Below are 21,080 nucleotides of genomic sequence, written 5' to 3'. Positions count from 1 at the left end.
AATACTTATCAGCTGCTGAATTTGAGTTGTTCTTTTCTGTCTGACAACAGTGCTCTCTGCTGACACCTCTGTATGTCTCAGAAACTGTCCAGAATAGGAGCAAATCCTCGTAGCAAATCTCTCCTGCTCTGGACAGTTCCTGAGACAGAGAGAGGTGTCCGCAGAGAGCACTGTTGTTAGACAGAAAAGAATAACTCAACTTTAGCAGCTGATAAGTACTGGAAGGATTATTATTTTTTATAGAAGACAGTTTTCAAATCTGTTTTACTTTCTGGAGCCAGTTGATGTGGAAAAAAAAATATATACATATATATATATATATATATATATATATATATATACACATAGTTTTTAACCAGAATACCTCTTTAAGAAAGTTGTGTACTCACTTCAGTTAATACTTCATCCATTTCATCAAATGGTTTCCCATCCTTTCTGTTGTAAAATGTGGCAACCCCAACAATTTCTTCCTTCTTGTTGACAATTGGCAGCGAAAGGACATTTTTAATTATCCACCCAGATTCGTCAAGTGGACCTTTCTATTAATAGATAAGAAATGAATGAAAAATGTTTAGTTCCTTACAGCTGTTGTAGTAGACAGTGCAGCAATAATTTGACACACACATGCTGTACAAATGACAGGGGATATTAAGCTTAGAGATTGCATACATATATACAGGTGAACAGTCAGGGGTCAAGTCCTGGGAAAAAAAAGTGTGGGAACTCACCCGAGATTTCCACTTTATGGGGTACTCTGCCCCTAGACATCTTATCCCCTATCCAAAGGATAGGGATAAGATGTCTGATTGCGGTGGTCCCGTCTCTGAGGACCACCGCTTTCTCCCTGCTGCACCCGACACCCGATATTCGTTTAGAGTGCTGGGTGCCACGCCGAAGGCTCGTGACGTCACGGCCACAGCCCCTCAATGCAAGTCTATAGGAGGGGGCATGACGGCTGTCACTCCCACTCCCATAGACTTGCATTGAGGGGCCATGGCCGTGATGTCATAAGCCTCTGCCCCAGTCATTCGGCACAGAGCGAAGTTCACTCCGTGCATCGGATGTCTGGGGTGCCGCAGCCAAGATTGCTGGAGTCCCCAGCGGCGGGACCCCCGGGATAGGATGTCTAGGGGCAGAGTACCCCTTTAAGGGCTGGTCCTGCAGGACTCCTGCTAATGGGAACTGCGTTCCTGCTGTGTAAAAAGTGCAGGAACTCCATTCCCATAAGTTCCTGCAGGACTTGAGCCCTGTGTACAGTTATGTACCAGCCAGACTATGATGGCTCTATTTTAGGGAGCAGTGCCTTGCAGTTCTGTGCTGCAAAAGGTCTAATATATTGGATATCTTATATATGTAGTATATTCTCCTCCCGTACAAGGGGTCCTCTGGCCTAGCTGTTACCCAAGCTATTACTAGTGGGAATAAGGAGGTCCAATCGTTCCATGGCCCAATAAGCAGATACACTTCAGATGTTTCTTCATTTACAGCGTCACTTAATTTTGACAACTTTGCTACACTGTACAAATCACCATTGGAACAATGGTGGCATTTTACACAGGCCAGGAAATATTGTCTCACACAATACTCTTTTCATAACACCACACTACAGACTGGTGGGAAAACAACACAGTGTAAGTGGAATAGAAACAAGCCCACAAATGGTCCTATCACATATACCAATACAGTCTAGCTTAAAGGAGTACTCTGGGGAACTGAACTTATCAGACACTTATCCCCTATCTACAGCACAGGGAATAAGAGTCTGATTACAAGGGGTCCGACTGCTGGGATGGCCCGCAATCTCCTGTACAGGGTTCTGGCTACTTACCCATCCTTGGTGTGCTCCGGTCTTCACCTTTCTGGATGAGTGCAAATGACAGGCTACTCAGCCAATCATATTTATTATTACTACCAAACAAATAGCTAAAATTTATAAATCTTTATAACAAATTGCCATAAAACCCTATTACACAACATAAAGTGGAGCAAAAAAGTATTTAGTCAGCCACCAATTGTGCAAGTTCTCCCACTTAAAAAGATGAGACGTACCTGTAATTTTCATCATAGCTATACCTCAACTATGAGAGACATAATGAGAAAAAAAAATCCATAAAATCACATTGTCTGATTTTTAAAGAATTTGTTTGCAAATTATGTCGGAAAATAAGTATTTGGTCACCTTCAAACAATCAAGATTTCTGGCTCTCACTGACCTGTAACTTCTTCTTTAAGAGTCTTCTCTGTCCTCCACTCATTAACTGTATTAATGGCACCTGTTTGAACTTGTTATCAGTATAAATGACACCTGTCCACAACCTCAAACAGTCACACTCCAAACTCCACTATGGCCAAGACCAAAGAGTTGTTGAAGGACACCAGAAACAAAATTTTAGACCTGCACCAGACTGGGAAGACTGAATTTGTAATAGGCAAGCAGCTTGGTGTGAAGAAATCAACTGTGGGAGCAATTATTAGAAAATGGAAGACATACAATTCAACTGATAATATCATGATCCCAAACGGGCAACAAAGAAGTGGCTTCGAAAGAAGCATTTCAAGGTCCTGGAGTGGCCTAGCCAGTCTCCAGATCTCAACCCCATAGAAAACCTTTGGAGGGAGTTGAAATTCCATGTTGCCCAGCGACAGCCCCAAAACATCACTGCTCTAGAGGAGATCTGCATGGTGGAATGGGCCAAAATACCAGCAACAGTGTATGAAAACCTTGCGAAGACTTACAGAAAACATTTGACCTCTGTCATTGCCAACGAAGGGTATATAACAAAGTTTTGAGATGAACTTTTGTTATTGACCAAATACTTATTTTCCACCATAATATGCAAATAAATTCTTAAAAAATCAGACAATATGGATTTTTTTTTCTCATTATGTCTCTCATAGTTGAGGTATACCTATGATGAAAATACAGGCCCTCTCATCTTTTTTAAGTGGGAGAACTTGCACAACTGGTGGCTGACTAAATACTTTTTTGCCCCACTGTATATACCCATCACAAAATACATATTATTCACAAATACATATAAATCGGTTAGCCTTCAACATAAGGAAAACTCCAACTTAGAGATCCCCTTTGGGGTCAATCCCACAATTCCCAATGGGTTTCCCTGTATATGTGATTACAAGGCAGTTCATCAGGGGATTACAAGGTGCATGTATAAAGATTTCAATGTGTATGTACATATATATGTGCATGGGATTATTCCATTTTATATATACAATGCAATATACAAACATTGGCAACAAACAAGCAGAAATTGCTGGTAAAAAGCAAGCACGTAACAACAAAGTACACTATAGTGGCACAGAATCTCATAGGATATGTCATGATGTCATCCTTCCTTGTAGTAAAATGTTGGTGAGTATATGATTTATATATATATATATATATATATATATATATATATATATATATAGGATAGATGTTGGAATAAGATCGTTTCATATATAGATTCATCTTAGATCAGCCCACACATTACACAACAGAAGATAATTCTGACTCTCTAAATGCAAAAGCAGATCCCTTATCCAAAGGTAGCCACAATAGGAGTATATCAGTTGGCAGATGGAGAACCTCAGATGCTCCACTCATTGAGGACAGCGTCTAGCAATATATTAGGATAATAGCAATCCTGAACTCTTTTTTTTGGAACCTACAGCAGCTTTATAGGATAATTAGAGACATAGGGGGAGATTTATCAAAACCTGTGCAGAGGAAAACTTGTTTCAATCAGATCGCTTCTTACATTTCCAAGATGGCCTAAAAGAAGCAATCTGATTGGTTGCTACGGGCAACTGGAAAAGTTTTCCTCTGCACAGGTTTTGATAAATCTCCCCCAGAAAATCTTCCAAAAATCTTCCACATCCTTACCTGAAACTCGAAGTAATCATCAGCACGTGTGTTCATAATATTGCAAATCTGAAAGAAAAAAAAAATCAGTGTTTAATCATCATTGTTACAAATTTGGAAACCAATTATTTATTGGACTGTGAATGAATAGTTTTAAGGGGTTTTCAGTAAAACAAAATAATAAAACAGTTAAAACCATAAGAAGATCCTCACCCGTCTTTCACCAGGCTGACAGTGATGATGTGCTGCATCGGTGTCAGTGGCTACAGTGGTCATGTGACAGACTCACTGGCAAACATTTGCATACTGTCGGACAACCTCTCAAACGTCTATCTAACTCATTTCAACTTAGAAACTTAAAGTGTACTTGTCATTTAGAAAAAATTTGACAGAGACGTTTCAAAAGTTTTGATTGGTCGGGGTCTAAGTGAGCAAGGAGAAGCACGCAGTAACTCCCATAGACCCCGTAGACTATTATGGGGCCGCAGGATGGACATTGTAGACAAACAACACTGTCCAATCCAAGTAACTGCACAGCTTATATTGTAAATACTGACATCAGATGCTGATTTCCATTAATTTACAGAGAATCAAAGAAATCCTTTAACAACTCTTAGCAACAACTTTTGTTTACTGGGTTGCTTTTTTTTTTTAGTATTTTATCAATTTAATTGTATTTTTCTTTTTTTCTTCAGCTCTACCGACAGATGTACTGATACATATGTACATTGTGTATTATACTCACCAGACCATTTTCTGCAACGTATGTGGGAAGTTTACTAGCCAAGGCCCAGTGATCAGCAGGTGGGTTCCTGAAATAAAACATATGTTAGTAGTGTGTCCAAACAATTGGCAATAATAGGAGGGTGATGAAACAACTCAATTCTTGAGACCAGAAGCATTTGGATAGTGACATAATTTTTATATCTCAGTCTCGGTACATCACCACAAAGGTCATCATACAAAACCATCAATATATCAATATAAATACAGCCATTTTACATGGCCTCTCCATCTTCATAGGCTTTATAGTAAGTGGATAAACTGACAAAACTATAACTATAAGGATCATGTTAAATATTTGGATGCATGCCCTTGAAGTAAAGGTCTTCGTGAAGTCTGGCATGCATGAGCATCACCAAATGGTTAGATTTCCCTCTTCAGATGCTTTTCCAGGCCTTCAGTTACTGCTGGTTTATGGGCATGCTCAGCCAGGTTGAGGTCAGATAACATTTAATATTTTGGGTTGTTTTGGTGTGGTATGGTATGCTTTGAGTCATTATCCATTTATACTGTGAAGTGCTGTCCTATAATTTTTGTAGCATCTGACTGAAGGTGAAAACTAAAGATATATATATACTTCAGAATTCATTCTACTGTATCTGCAGTCACATGATCCATAAGCACCAGTGACGCAGTTCCATTGGCAGACATGCAAAGGTCATAACACTGCCTCTACCATGTTTGACAAGATGATGTGGTATATTTTAGACCATGAAACCTTCCTTTGTATGGCTGGGTTCACATCACATTTTATGCAATACAGCCTGTATGTAATGTATTTCAATGAGCCGACCGGAGTGAAGCGCTGACTCCAGTTGGCTCATATTTGTCCCGTATACGGTCTTCCCACCGGACCTAAAACTGGTGGACCACGGTTTTAGGTACGGTGGGAAAACCTCATAGGGGACAAAAATGAGCCGACTGGAGTCAGCGCTTCACTCCGGTCGGCTCATTGAAATACATTACATACAGGCTGTATTGCATAAAATGTGATGTGAACCCAGCCATACAAAGGAAGGTTTCATGGTCTAAAATATACCACATCATCTTGTCAAACATGGTAGAGGCAGTGTTATGACCTTTGCATGTCTTTACATACGGGCCGCACACAGCTGGGATACAGCTCCCCCCAGCCGTATGCTGTCCCGTATTGCATAAAACGTGATGTGAACCCAGCCTATCATACTGTTCTCTTTCTATCATTTTAGTAAAAGTTATCTTGGTTTCATCTGTCCAAACAATCTGGTGCCATAATGGAGGAGTTTAATAGTCTTTTCTGGCCTTCCTGTTCTTGAGTGTTACCAGTTGTTTGCATTTTAAGTAGGGTTGAGCGAATTCGATTTGGGGGGCTCGATGAACTTTACAAAAAAGTTTGGTTTGTGACAAACAGGTCCTCTGTAAACTGGCAATGAAATAACTCTGTATAACATTGCCTAAGAGCTTTAAAGCCTTGCATAACACTGCTAGGGTCACCTAGCAATGTATTCAAGTGTTTGAAACTAAGGTAATGTCATAGTTAGGGTAACCTATGGTAACTAACAGCTGGTTTAAAAACACACTGAGTTCAAGGGTTATGTATGATTTTTAACACTAAAATAAAGCTGTATAAAGTATTTTTTGGCAGATGCCTGCAGGTGTTAAAATGCACAAGGAGGTATTGTAAAAGGATCCCTTTTTGGCAGTAGCAACTCGATTGGTGACTTAATTGTTTGTAGACAAGTGATGTATCATAAAACTGTTTAGTCATTATAACATTGGACAATGTGACTCCCATTAAAACTTACGGAATAACTTTAATCTCTTCTTTTCCATGCAAAATATAGTCAATCACTTTGTAAAATGATATTTCCTGGAAAAAGGAAAGCAAATTATTTTAATTTTGTTATATAATGAAAAACAGTTTTAATAGTAATCTTCCAAATAACATTTTTGGCTAAAATAGGGTCCAGACAGAGATAAACAAATAACTGCTGTACAAATAAATTTAAGAAGTATTCTGGGAACTATATGCAATTCTGCTCAGGCTGAGATAGGAAAAAAATTCTCTACTCACAGCTACCCTGATCCACTCACTTACCGCTGCTGCCCTTCTGTATATGACAGCCCCCATCAGGGATCTGGGAAAGTGAGTGCAGTTTTTTCCCAGCCTGACCAGAATTACATATAGGAATATAAGTCTCTGGAATACTCCTTTAATAGATTTGAATCATTTATTACATGATAGCCCAGTACTTATAGTCAAATACTTTTCTCTTTAATTACTTGTAGGGCAAATGTATCCAAGATTGCAATAAGTGTGCTATATGAGTTTTGTGCTCTATATTGGATTGAGGGGGGCAGAGTAGGAGATTTTAAAGGGGTATTCCAGGCAAAAACATTTTATATATGTCAACTGGCTCCAGAATGTTAAACAGATTTGTAAATTACTTCTATTAAAAAATCTTAATCCTTTCATTACTTATGAGCTTCTGAAGTTAAGGTTGTTCTTTTCTGTCTAAGTGCTCTCTGATGACACCTGTCTCGGGAAACGCCCAGTTTAGAAGAGGTTTGCTATAGGGATTTGCATCTAAACTGGGCGTTTCCCGAGACAGGTGTCATCAGAGAGGACTTAGACAAAAAATAACAACCTTAACTTCAGAAGCTCATAAGTACTGAAAGGATTAATATTTTTTAATAGAAGTAATTTACAAATCTGTTTAACTTTCTGGAGCCAGTTGATATATTTAAAAAAGTTTTTGCCTGGAATACCCCTTTAAACATAATAGTGCTGAGCCCAACACAGCAACAAGTGTGACCTGCAGGCACACTCAGACTGAACAATAATACTCACTGATGTTGGAGTGATCTCTAACAGGATAATATATATATATATATATATATATTTATATATATATATATATATATATATATATATATAAAATTGATAGTAGGCAGCACACCTACTATCAATTATATTTAAAACGGGGATCGGAGCACCGAGATTCAATTGGCTGGCACCCCTGGATTTTTTGCATTGGATGTGCTGCTCTTTATTGGTCTATATATCTATATATATATATATATATATATATATATATATATATATATGCATAAAAGTATCAAGGGTATCTCAGCACTATTGATTTTAGACGGTGTGTAGTAACTCAAACAAATAAAGCTTATGGGAATTTTTTTATAGTATATGGGAATATAGAGTAATTTTGGATTACCCCTAGGGGAATCTATAGGAAATTAATTGATAATATGAATTAATTGATATGGTAATCTATATTGGATGTTTGCACACATGATCAAGTGATCTGTGCACAATGATAAAGTCACTTGTTAGTATGAAATTGTCCCCAAATAGTGGTAATTTACTATGATCCTCTTCTTTCCTAGATTTTGTATAATCTGCTTTGTGCGTCCCTGACATCCTATATTCTGGCCTTTGGGTTGTCTCAGCGTTGGGACTCCATGTAAGATGTTATACCATAGCTGAATTTTTGGGGCTTAACTCAGCCAATTGAAAAGACACAAAAGTGTCTAAGAAGGACTTTAAAGGTGGCAAACACAGGCAAATCTTATTAGCCAGGACCGGTCACAGGACAGATGTCTACTTCTGCCATTACCGTTTATGGTAACCTCTTTCCCCCATTGATGGGATAATTACAAGCTTATCTATTACTTTAGCATTGGTATTACATGTTTAACTTCACATACTACATATTGTTACTTTAGCATTGGTTTTGTGGTATAAAACTGCAGAAAGTTGGAGCAGAAACATTTATATTAGGAGACAAAATATATATATATCTGAGCATGATGCCATACTCTGCCATCCGGTGTCCTCGGTCCAGAATATGGGGGCACTTCACCCATTAACACTGGCCACTGATCGAAAAATTCCTACAAAAAGAAAAAAGTATTAAAAAGATTGTTCCAGTCATATATTAGATGCAAATATTTATATGAGCGCAATGTTATAATGTCTATGGGGATATCATGGTATTTAGAGCTTTTTTTTTTTGCTTAGTCTGGGTGCACAAAAAGTGGCACTAACGCCTAAGCATTTTTTTTGCGAATTTGTGGGTACGCATAAAGTTGCAAACAGTCATACCTAGGTAACTTTCAGTTTTCACTTTGCAGTGGGCACAAATTTATGATATGCAAATGTAGCACATAGGCAAAACTGCCTTTCATGAGCACTAAAGAAAAGTCTCAAAAAAGTCACAACTGCGACTTTTATGTTTTTCTCATGTGCTCCAAATTTATCATTCCCTGTGTTACTTTGATAGATATGTAGCACATAAGCAAAACTAAAGCAAAAAAAAAAAAGACTTCAGAACTCACCAAAGACAACGATGATAAATGTCCCCCCCATATGTTTCTATTCACAGTATGTATTATGTATGCCTAACTTCACACATAGAAGTTCCTTTTCATAGTATGCATAAAAATACTGGCTGCTTACCTTATTATGTCATTGATGTATACATACGTTATTATTTTATTATACATTGATTATTTGTATTTTTGCACAATAAAGTAAAATGGTATTTAAAAATTCACTAGGGTCTTGTTTGCTTCATTCTTCACTTTGTGTTTGAACACTCTATTTTACATCAGGAGTTAAAAGAGCATAACAAAGTAATGAAAATGTCTTTTTCAACACTCAAGCAGAGCACCCACCCTAGCATAAGTGTGCAGCCACCCAGACCTAAGCGGTGTTGCTGTATGCATTGCCTCTTATACACTACATTCAATCTGTACCTGGCCAAGGAAATATTAATTAAATGGCAAAGCATATAGAAGTTCTTGCCGGTCAGTGTACAGGAGCAGGGACTTCGGCCTATGAAAGTAGTGTATGCTCCTGTACATAGTTTCCAATGGGCACTATACCAATAGGGTAATGCCACTTGGGAAAGCTGTAGCATGCTGACAATCAAGCTGTAGATGGCTACATCTGTAACGGTCTACCAGTTTCTGACTTTGAACGTGAACATTTTTTCCCCACTAGTCCACTAGAATATTTTTAGTTGTATGGTGTCTAAGAGATTTCTTGCATGCACAACTTGTTTCAGATTTCCATTACATGATCTCTATTGGGATAGAAATCAGACATTCACTTTAGTAGGGATGAGCAAAGCAACTCTGATTTTTTTCTAGGTGAGACCTGGCAGTACACAAATATATGTAGATTTTATTATTTCAATGGAATGAACAACAGGTTTTGAGGGATGTGTCCTCTCTTCTTCAGGTCACATTCTGGACTATGGCTGGATATGAGCTGCAACTGGTATCACTGTGTTGGATATTTCACACCACATTATTACACTGTGGTTTTCGGTGTTGTGCTTAGAACATAACACTGCCAGGTGAGTGCATCTTTCCCCCTTTGCTGCACATAATTACTGTGTCCTGGTAAAAGTATAAAAAGTGCCTTCTTGTTTTCCAACACATGGTCTCATGTTATCCTCAAGCATTCTCTGGTACAATGAAGATGTTTAATGGATTCAATGATGTGAGCTACCAATGCGTTGTTGCAGCAAAGCAGCCGAAGACCATGGCATTTTTACCATCATGCTTAGTATCAGCTTTTTCTGGTGAAAACATGTCTTGGTTCTGTGGCAAAAATAACCTTTTTTGCCTAATTTTTCTGGAGCATTTTGATCCAGAACCCTGGTGTTTGCCTAGATGTGAAGGCTTTGGTCTTAGCCTTATGTTCTTCCTGGACAACAAAGGTTTTCTTCTGATACAACATTCCATGTATATTTCATTTGACCATTCTCCTTCCAATGGTAGACTTATGTAATTCGACTTTAGTGATGGGAATATTTAGTTGTAGGTCATTGGGAAGCAATTGGGCAGCTACTTGTGTGATCATTTTGGCAAAGACAGACCACATATACACAGTAAACAACCATATGAGACCTTTAATGTAATCCTATTATTTTGATTTCCTTCTAACTATTGTCATTGTTTCTTGCATTATATTTCTTTATATTGATTAGAGCTCCATTATATTTTTGCAGAACTCCCTTGCTTTTCCATTGCAGTCACCACTAGGGACAGCTTTGGAGCTTAAAAACAATGTATTACTGAGCTCAATGGAAGCTTTATCAATCTGTTTTCGTAAAGCTCCCCCTAGTGGTGGTCAAGGCCAGCCAGAATTTTAGCATTTAACTACAGATGCTTAAAGAAAAGCTGGAGATTTAGAGCTCTGTATAAGAAAATGATACTCTGGGCAACTGACCTTATCAGATACTTATCCTGTGGATAGGGAATAAGTGTCTGATAAGGTCAGTTCAGTGAAGTGTCCGTCCCTAGGGGCTCCTGCGAACTCCTGATTTGACAGCACGCTCAGCCAATCACCAGCTGAGGCCGGACATCGCTGCAGATGGTGATTGGCTGAGCAGGCTGTTGGCGGGCCTTGAACAGGAGATCGATCCTTTAATTGTTGATTCCACTATCTGTAAACAATAAGACATATAAAGTACTAGAGTACTAGATAAGGATTTCAAAATGGCACACAATGCTGTGATAATAAACATTTACAATTGTTTATCAGTCAAAAACACCTTTGTCTTTGTCATGTCAAGAAGCCCCACAGAATATCTCTCACAGTTAAGGAAGGCGCGGACTGTATAAAGGGCTTTGTGAAACTGTCTTTCAATGTCAGTAAGCTCTTCAAACACCTTGTTGGCAGACCACAACAGTATCTATAAAAAATGAGAGAGAAAAATACTAGAATTTAGGAATATATTTTAAAAATATTTACTGTAATTGATATGAAAACACAATCATGATTCCTGTACACTAAACTGCACCCCAAACATTTTGAAGGAGGACAATGTTTAGGGCAATGTTGAGACACCCCTTCTCTGAAGAAAGCTTCCTGGCAATTAACTGGTCACCAGAGGTTTGGCTCCTATGACTTAAAGGGGTTAATTATTAATACAAGGGACTACAGTTTTGGATGGGACACAGCTGAAGTGCATCACTGCTTCTTATTGTAGGGCAATATCAAGGATAAGTGTAGAAAAATATATAAGAGGATACAACACCCCCAAAAAACAGCTGATTGGTTGGGATTCTGGAAGTCAGAGCCCTGATTGGTGGCCCATTCAAAAGACAGTACATTTTTGTAGCCTTGTTGTTTTTAGTACATAGCAAATATAAGATTGACAAATGACACCGAAATCATGGGACTTTGCCCCTTAGTAACAAATCACAGCTGAGCTTTAATTTTACCAGAGATTGTTGAGATATAAATGTTGATCTGTGATTGGTTGGTATGGGCAAATCAGAAAGTTTTGGTTTTAGGCAGATTATGCTATTAGGCTAAATTTACCCATTATTATCGCATTACCCCATATTTACATACCTGGCCTCTTCGAGTTTCACAGTTGTGAAGGTAAGATAGATGATACACCTTAAGTATCAAATTGGCAAAATTGAGGTACTGAAGGAACACCTAAAAAAAAAAATGATATGCATGTCAAATCCTGGTGACATAATAATAATAGTAATGCAAATAATACCTCATATAGCATCACCTTATTCCACATCACATTAGTATTCAGAGGGTAAAATGTACAGACACAATCCAGACAATAGGAGTGAGGGTGCTGCTCATGTGAGCTTACAATCTATCAGAAGACTTGTTTTTGACAAAAGTACAGCAGTCTTTTATTTAAAAAAAAAAAGGCAAACTTAAAGGGGTACTCCTCTGGAAAACATTATTTTTTAAATCATCTGGTGCCAGAAAGTTAAACAGATTTGAAACTTACTTCTATCTAAAAATCTTAATCCTTTCAGTATTTATCAGCTGCTGTATGTTGCATAGGAAGTTCTCTCCTTTTCGATTTTCCTTTCTGTCTGACCACAGTGCTCTCTGCTGACACCTCTGTTCATTTTAGGAACTGTCCAGAGCAGGATAGGTTTGCTATGGGGATTTGCTCCTACTCTGGACAGTTCCTAAAATGGACATAGGTGTCAGCAGAGAGAACTGTGGTCAGACAGAAATAAATTCAAAAAGAAAATAACTTCCTGTGCAACATACAGAAGCTGATAAGTACTGGAAGGATTAAGATTTTTAAATATAAGTAATTTACAGATAATGAATAGTTTATCTTTCTGGCAACAGTTGATTTAAAAAAATTCCAGAGGAGTACCCCTTTAAAGGAGATATCTTATGTAATAAAACTGCGGATAGGGGACAAGTTTCACGGGGGGGTCTGTGAGCCGTTTGGCTATCTTCGGCTCCCCCATAGAGGTATATGGAGAGGGTGTGGCAACTCCCGCTTCGAGCAGGGGTCGTGATGCGGCGCTCCAGGGGAGAGCCGGGGCTCCATACAGGAGATCGTGGGGGGGGGGGGGGGGGGGGGGTGCTCGGACCCCCGCAATCTAAAACTTATTTCCTATCCATGAGACTACTTCTTTACAACTTTAAACATTGAGAATTAAAGTAACTAACTTAATATGATTATTTGGGAAAGAGCATTTCAGAGAACTAGGAGAACCCCCATTGATCAGCTGTTTTCCAGATCCACAGAGCCCACATATACAATAAAAAGAAACAGAAGCAGACAGCACAATGTATTGTTTAGTGGTCATGCTGGGTTACTACAGCTCGGCTCCTACTGAAGTGAATTGGCTAAAATGGCTTTCAATTATTTTTGTTGCAGTCTATATCTATCTTGTTGGGCTTAATGTGCATAGGCAAGCCCCTATAGGCTGTTGTTTTCTGCAATTTTATCCTTCCAAACAAGATATACATTTGTTTTTTGCCAACAATGTGAACCATCATGTTATGTCTGCAACCGACAGGTGCACTGGCATGGTGTAAAACAAAGATGGGAAGTCTCATATAAGTTTGGCTTGCAGCTTAAGGGCTTGTTCACTACGAGCAGACACGCTGCAATTCGCCGCATGATTACGCGGTATACTTGCACACATCGCAGCCACTCTCCCTGCTCCCTGAGCTAGGCCAAGAGCAGCCGTGATGTGAGCAAGTATACTGCGCATGCACGAGGCGACTCGCACTTCACAGCATGTCTGCTTTTAGTGGTGGATTGCCGCTATGAGCAGGCACAGATGGAGGCAACACTTTAGGGTCAATCGTCAGTAGATACGCAGCATAAAATACACTGTGGATCCGTCCGTGTGAACGAGCCCTTAAAGGGGTTTCCCAAGATGAAATGATTAATGGCCATCAATCGATGATCATTGGAATGCCAACACATGACACTTCCGCTGATCAACTTTTTGGCAAAGCCATGCCACCCGCACTAGCCAGTGATCAGGGCAGGAAGCACATGCTTCCAATTACTGTTGGTTCCATGTAACTGCAGTTCAGATCTTGTAGCCAACTGCTTCCAGCCCTGTTTACTGTGTTGTGCCGGTACTGTGGCTGTGTCAAACAGCTGATTGGTGGGGTATTTTGAGGAAAAGTCACGATTTCAGCCCCAAATACTCCTTATACTGTTCGGGCATGGAAAGGATTCTACAGTATTTAATTTCTAAACCTGAAAGGAGTACTCCGCCCCTAGACATCTTATCCCCTATCCAAAGGATAGGGGATAAGATGTCAGATCGCCGCGGTGCCACTGCTGGGGAGCCCCAGGATCCCCGCTGCGGCACTGCGCTATCATTACAGCACAGAGCGAGTTCGCTCTGTGCGTAATGACGGGCAATACAGGGGCTGGAGCATCGTTACGTCATGGCGCCGCCCCTCTCAATACAAGTCTATGGGAGGGGGCGCGACGGTCGTCACGCCCCCTGCCATAGACTTGCATTAAGGGGACGGGCCGTGATGTCACGAGGGGCGGAGCCATGACGTCACGCGGCTCCGTCCCCTGTATCGCCCGTCATTACGCACAGAGCGAACTCGCTCTGTGCTGTAATGATAGCGCAGTGCCGCAACGGAGATCCCCGGGGTCCCCAGCAGCGGCACCACAGCGATCTAACATCTTATCCCCTATCCAACATCTAGGGGCGGAGTACCCCTTTGACTATCAATTAACTTTAATTTTTCTTACATTTCTTACATTAAGTATAAAGTACTGTTTATTCCTGCGGAATGTCACATTGGTTACACTTCTAAGTTTATAGCTTCAGTCTACATCTTCAGTTGCACAATCCTGGCCTTAGGTGGGTTAAGCAACCTCAATAAACCTTTGTAATTCAGGTTATACAACTTTTTACTGTTTGAGTCACACTCCAGTTGAATTAAATTGGAAATCTGTTGTTATGCTAAGGTTACCTTTGCACTCCAAAGAAATACAATAATATAATAGTCATGCAAAAAAACGAAAAAAGTTATTATGGAGCTCTCTCTATCTGTAATCCAACAACCCAAATAGCCTGACACAATATTACATGTGTAATTGTCTTTACCTCTTCATCTTTACTTGTAAAATTGCTGCCGTTATTTTTGTTAACAGCCATTATTACAGCCACTACATCTTTTCCGTTCATTACAGGGGCAGCTAATATGGTCTTTGTTGAATATTCAGTAAGGTCATCTACGAAACCGCAAAAGTGGGTGTCCTAAGAGAGAGGAATACATGTTGAAAAAATATATATTATAACTTTTTTTTATTTTACTTTTACATTACCAACATATGAAAAAGCTTGCACAATAGTTCATAACCTTCACACACTAGAAAATAAGAAAACAGTAAAAGAAAAAGGGGATAATATAAAATGAACACATCAACAGCTCAATATTCACTTACAATACGTAGCCCAAGTTGAAGCTTTTTGGTTGTTAAAAAAATCCAATGGATACATTCTGTCGCCACACAGTGCCTGCACTTTACATAAAGAATCACTAAAGATACTTGACTGTTAGAGCTTGGATTCTTGACATGCATTATAAGCATTCATCACTTTATAGTTGCTGAATAGAGGCACACACAAAGCTTTATTACCCTAATTTTGCCATTATTAGGGAGTCCATGGTAGGTGACTTGTCTGACCACCCACTGACCAACCCCTGACCCAATAGGTTCAGTGCTGCCTGATGAAGTCAATGGACTATAGACGATTGACCCCTATTTTAGCAGTAGGTTTCTATTTCTTTCCCACATGTTTTCTAAATAAATGATTCACAAGTACTGCATACTACATAACTAAACCCGAGTATTGTCACTTATTGCAATAACATTTGCTACCAGCAGATGACAGACTACAACCACTTTTCCAAGACTAAAGTTTTGTCTAGTATTATTAGATCATTTGAAATCAAGGGCAATTGTCTAGAATCTAGAAGGTTCAGGCTTATCCCTACTACGCCTCTATGTGACTGATATTGTCTTAAATGGTTTATAAGTAAACTCATCTAACTCAACTTGTGATGTAAATTGTAGGTATAGAGCTTCTAGCGTACAAGCAGATAAGTCATAAATAGTCATTTCAGAGAATACATTGTTGCTACACAAACAGTGTCCTTAAACCAGCTGCCTGGAAGGAACGATCAATGTCATATCAGTACAAACATAACCTTTGTGCACATTACATAAACATTACTACTGCCAGTGGGACCTTCAACAAGTGACATTGTATACACCAGGTACCTTGTATTTTACACATGTAAAAAAAAAAGTTGTCAAATAAAAGTAGCTTACTATGACATTGTCAGTAGTGGGACTTGTGATCCTATCAGTACATCTATCTATCTATCTATCATCTATCTATTTATCTATCTATCTATCTATCTATCTATAATCTATATATCTATCTAAAATTGTGGCGGAGCAGCACTCCTGGAGTGTAAAAATCACAGGGGGGTGCAATCAGACAAAGGCCCGGTCCCAGGCACTGTAGACATAAGCAAGGGATTCTGCAGCACTCCGTAGTAAGTGATAAAAGATGAGTACGGTAGTTTATTCCATCAGACAAATGCAACGTTTCGGTCGCCAGTTTGTATCCTGCTTGAAAATGGCCGCAATGACCGAAACGTTGCATTTGTCTGATGGAATAAACTACTCATCTTTTATCATTTACTACGGAGTGCTGCAGAATCTTTTGCTTTTATCTATCTATCTATCATCTATCTATCCATCTATCTATCTAACTATCCACATCCTTGGACCGGGGCTACCCTGCTGCGTGCATCACCCCTGTTGTGGTCTTGATGTGCTTCTCCCCAATTTTCCTTTGTCTATCTATCTATCTATCTATCTCTCTATCTATATCTATCTATTTGTATATAACACATTTGTGTACATATTAGTCTTTAAGTGGCTGACTTTTTGGTGTCACAATCCTAGAACCTTACTTTTAATCCTTATTTCTTGCAAATATATGCACATACAGTATGTTTCAGCAATAAAATTGTACAGGACTGAAGCTTATAAGTGCAAGTTTTATGTATACATTTCTTGATGATATTTGACTGTGCACTATATGCATATGCATAAGAACAGCTAGGCACTGGTAAATGTACTGGAACATTACTAGAACATAGTGTAGAGTTTTGCCAGTGTGGTTGGACCATGGATAAGGAGATATAGGAGTGTTTTAGTACGGTGTCCATTTTAGGACATCGTCAGTCGTCAGCCATAACTCCGTTCTCCATCTGGTGAAACGGCGTCCCACCTCCTCCCTCGGGCCAATCTCCATCATCCGACAGCCGCAACTCCCTCCTCCCTCCTTTGTCATCCTGAAGTCTCTCATCCGAAACTCTGTCATCCCTCAGACGAAAAACTTTCCTGCTGTGTGGCAGAGCCGAGTCAGTGTTGTCTCTCTGCTATACGGGTTCTGCTGTACACACTATTCAATGTTGGCTCTGCTATACAGACTTTGTAGCAAATGTAGTGTCAGTATTATACATGTGCAAGTTTCACAGTTTCGACCCTGCTATACATGCTGTGCAGCGTCGGCTCTGCTATGCGGCAGGAAGTTGTGTCTGAGGGAGAATTGTCTGAGGCATGACAGCGTTTTGGACATGGGAGTTTTGGATGAGGGAGAAGGGAGTTGTGGCTGAAGGATGATGGCGATAGGTGTGAGGGAGGAGGCGGGACGCCGTTTCACCTGACGGAGGACGGAGTTATGGCTGACGACTGACGATGTCCTAAAATGGACATCATATTTTAGGATTAAATGTTTGGGTCAAAGGGTTGAAAGGTAAAGGTTAGGATGCACTAGCCTGATCCATGGGCCACCCTCACAATTATATAAAATCATGAGTATTTCAATGTTTGTTTTTTCCCAAGAATGAGACATTATTTGTTAAGCACTAGTAGGAGAGAGGCAGAATACTTTAATGGCAAGAGGCGTGATCCGTGGGTCCCTGTGAACGTTATGTAGACATGTTAACCAGGTATGTAGTATCTCTAGCATGGGCTATCAGGACTGGTGAAAAACACTTTATCAATACATATGGTCATTGTAAGCAGATCTGATCAAGAGAAAATAACAGACCAGATAGTCCTATTTTTCTTTCTCATCTGTCCTCATGCTGTTGCTGTTCATTGCAATGACCGTTTCCAAGGTATCTATAATGCAGTAATGTATTCATTGTATGGGAGAGGACTGGGATGTGCAGCATAGTCTTTGTAATATATATATATATATATATATATATATATATATATATATATATATATATATATATAGATATGTATATAGATATATATATACATACTAAATTTGAGTAGCCGTATTAGTCCAGTGATGCAGATGCAAATCAAAAAATGTTGCCGTATCTTGTAATACCTTTTTTATTGGACTAACAGAATTTTTTGTAGAGACAAGCTTTCGGGATTCCTCCCTTTATCAAGTCCAAAGCAAATCTAAGCTCACAAGCAGAAGACACAGGTTACATCTCACAAATATGCAGGGGTTAAGACAATAGATGTGGAGAATTCACCCTAAGATCAAAAATCTGTTAGTCCAATAAAAAATATATTACAAGATGCTGCAACATCTTTTGATAGTTACAGCTGACATATTAATATTGTAAAGGGCTGCAGAATCTGTTGGCGCTATATAAATAGAATTATTATTATTGTTATTATTGTTATATTGAAACGTTCTCCCACCATATGAAGAAAATATAGGCTAGTTGTCATAAATACACTGAACAAGCCTCTAAAATGCTGAAAACTACAAATAAACCGCTAATGGATTATATAAATGTTGTGCTACTGAACTGCCAAGGGTACACCTGTATGTCTTACCATGTGGTGTATCGTTTGCAGAGCATTGTTCTAGTATGCTTTGAGCAGGGTCTTCAGAGGAGTGATGGACAACCAGGAGCCCGATCACTGCTGCAACAAATTTACATTAGTTGAAGAAATTTTACCTACAGTTCCGGTAATTAGATGTTTAGAATGGAATTGGTTTTGAGTTTCATAAATGTCTGCAACAAATCTACAATGTGTGAATGCACTCTTACACAGTCCGTCAGTCAACAGCTGCTGCATTCATTCTCTTTTTGCTCCTTTGCCTGTGGAATAGCTCAGCACAAGGAAGCATGCTGTATACACCTCATTCTCTCTAAATACCCCAATAAAGTTTTATTTATCCACCACAGGTAAAAAAAAAAAAAAAACACACACACACACACACACACACACACACACACACACACACACACACACATATATATATATATATATATATATATATATATATATATATATATGGTGATGTAGGCTACTGAGGCTGGTTAGAGGTGATGGCATCCCTCAGGGGTTGGGGTTTGAGATTAAAGACAAGATCCAGCTATGTCTTCTAAGACAGCAGCAGATGATGCATCATTGGGAGAGAGGGAGGAGCATTGGAGCTGCTAAGACAGCACCATGCTGAAAATAAAAAAGAACTGCATAACTTCCTGAAGCCAGTACAACTAGTGATCACACTATATCACTAAGTCATATATCTTAGGGTGATAGTTTTATTTAAATATATTTTTCTGATATCTAATACCCCTTTAATAAGGGTGTTTGCCTTTTAATATATTTATAGCAGTTTATGCCAATGTGCTTCAGCTAAAGAACAGCATCTTTCATGTTTTTATTTTGCTTGTGTGACAATAAAGTAGTCTTTTTTGCCTTATTACCATGTTCCTGTAATTGTTACTGAACCATGAAATCTATAATTAAGGATCATTATTATTATTGTGTTTTCATTGTGGACTTTCTCCAGACCTGGTTTGACCCTAACTTCCTTATTGTAGTTTGTATCTTTCCCTAAACTTATTTGCTGTTAAAACTTACGTTGATGTTTTCTGAACCTTTGAGGATATTTCAGGGAACTGAACAAACTGTATATTATACATTGTGACATTTATATCTGATCTGTAGATGTTTATGGTAATCACTTCCTTTTCTGAAGAGTCTTTGAAATCTCCAGAGCGCTCACTGTATTCAGAGTGTCAAACAAAGTTTAGAAAACATTTATGTTTGCTCATCTTCTTTTCTAGCTCTACCCCCAGTAACTTAGATTTAATGTCCCGCCGCTTGGGACCCCCACAGTCTCCCTGTTGCACTCGGTGTTCGTTTAGAGCATCAGGTGCAGCGCTGGAGGCTCGTGACATCAAAGCCGTGCACACACTCATCACGTCATGGCCACACACCCTCAATGCAAGTCTATGCAGTCACGCCCCCTCCCATAGACTTGCATTGAGGGGGCGTGACTGCCATCACGCACCCTGCCATAGACTTGCATTGAAGGGCGTGGCCATGATGTCACAAGTGGGGCATGGAGCGAACTTCGCTCCGTGCACTGGATCGCTGGGAAGCCGCAGCCAAGATCATGGGGGTCATCAGTGGTGGGACAGCCATGATCATACATCTTATCCCCTATCCTTTGAACTGGGGATAAGATGTCTAGGGGCAGAATAGCCCTTAACCTATAAAGGGCTTCCAAGGATGAAATATAACTGTAATAGCTGCTCAACTTCCAACCAAAGACTTGTGGTTGTGATCTGCTTGTTACACCTGATTAACAGGCCGCCATTTTTATGGTTGTAGGAATCTACAGTGAATGAGAAATATGCTCCAAAAACACAGCACTGGGGTCCTAGGTTCAAATCCCACCAAAGTCAACTTCAGAAATAAGTTTGTATCCATGTTTAAGTTGGTTTCCTCTCACACTCCAAACATCTTATTTGCAATTAAGATTATGAACCCCAATGAGGACACTAGAATATGTTGGACTCACCAGAGAAAGTGATTGTGAGGGTTCATTATTAATCTATACAGAATATGAGCATGTTCACGGTTACCTCCATTGTAAACCATAATGCTATTATTGTGAACACAGAAAATATCATTACACATTCTAATAGGTTATCTAGGAATTAAAGGGATACTCTGGGGAATTCAACTAATAAGTGTCTGGTTGTGCAGGGGGGAGGGGTGGTGGTGTTGTGGGATAAGGTTTGGAGTGTCCAAGCATTGGGACCCACTGTGATCTCCTCCACAGGGCCCAACAGTTC

At 39.3% G+C, this 21,080-nt stretch overlaps 1 protein-coding gene across 1 annotated transcript in view; it reads right to left on the bottom strand.

Annotated features, from left to right (window-relative positions):
• Positions 1-21,080, bottom strand: part of PDE6A (phosphodiesterase 6A) — a 112,237-nt gene that overhangs the window by 33,109 nt on the left and 58,048 nt on the right. The window contains exons 2-9 of the mRNA XM_056569414.1: positions 15,029-15,181; positions 12,015-12,104; positions 11,209-11,349; positions 8,462-8,536; positions 6,433-6,497; positions 4,611-4,677; positions 3,887-3,934; positions 390-539 (exon numbers count right to left, since the gene is read on the bottom strand). Coding sequence (XP_056425389.1) covers positions 390-539; positions 3,887-3,934; positions 4,611-4,677; positions 6,433-6,497; positions 8,462-8,536; positions 11,209-11,349; positions 12,015-12,104; positions 15,029-15,181 — 789 coding nt within the window. The remainder of the gene's footprint in view (positions 1-389; positions 540-3,886; positions 3,935-4,610; positions 4,678-6,432; positions 6,498-8,461; positions 8,537-11,208; positions 11,350-12,014; positions 12,105-15,028; positions 15,182-21,080) is intronic.

Source organism: Hyla sarda, chromosome 4, assembly GCF_029499605.1.
Source record: "Hyla sarda isolate aHylSar1 chromosome 4, aHylSar1.hap1, whole genome shotgun sequence".
NCBI lineage: Eukaryota > Metazoa > Chordata > Amphibia > Anura > Hylidae > Hyla > Hyla sarda.
Note: the sequence above shows the minus strand (reverse complement) of the source record. Positions and strands in the feature narration are given on the sequence as shown.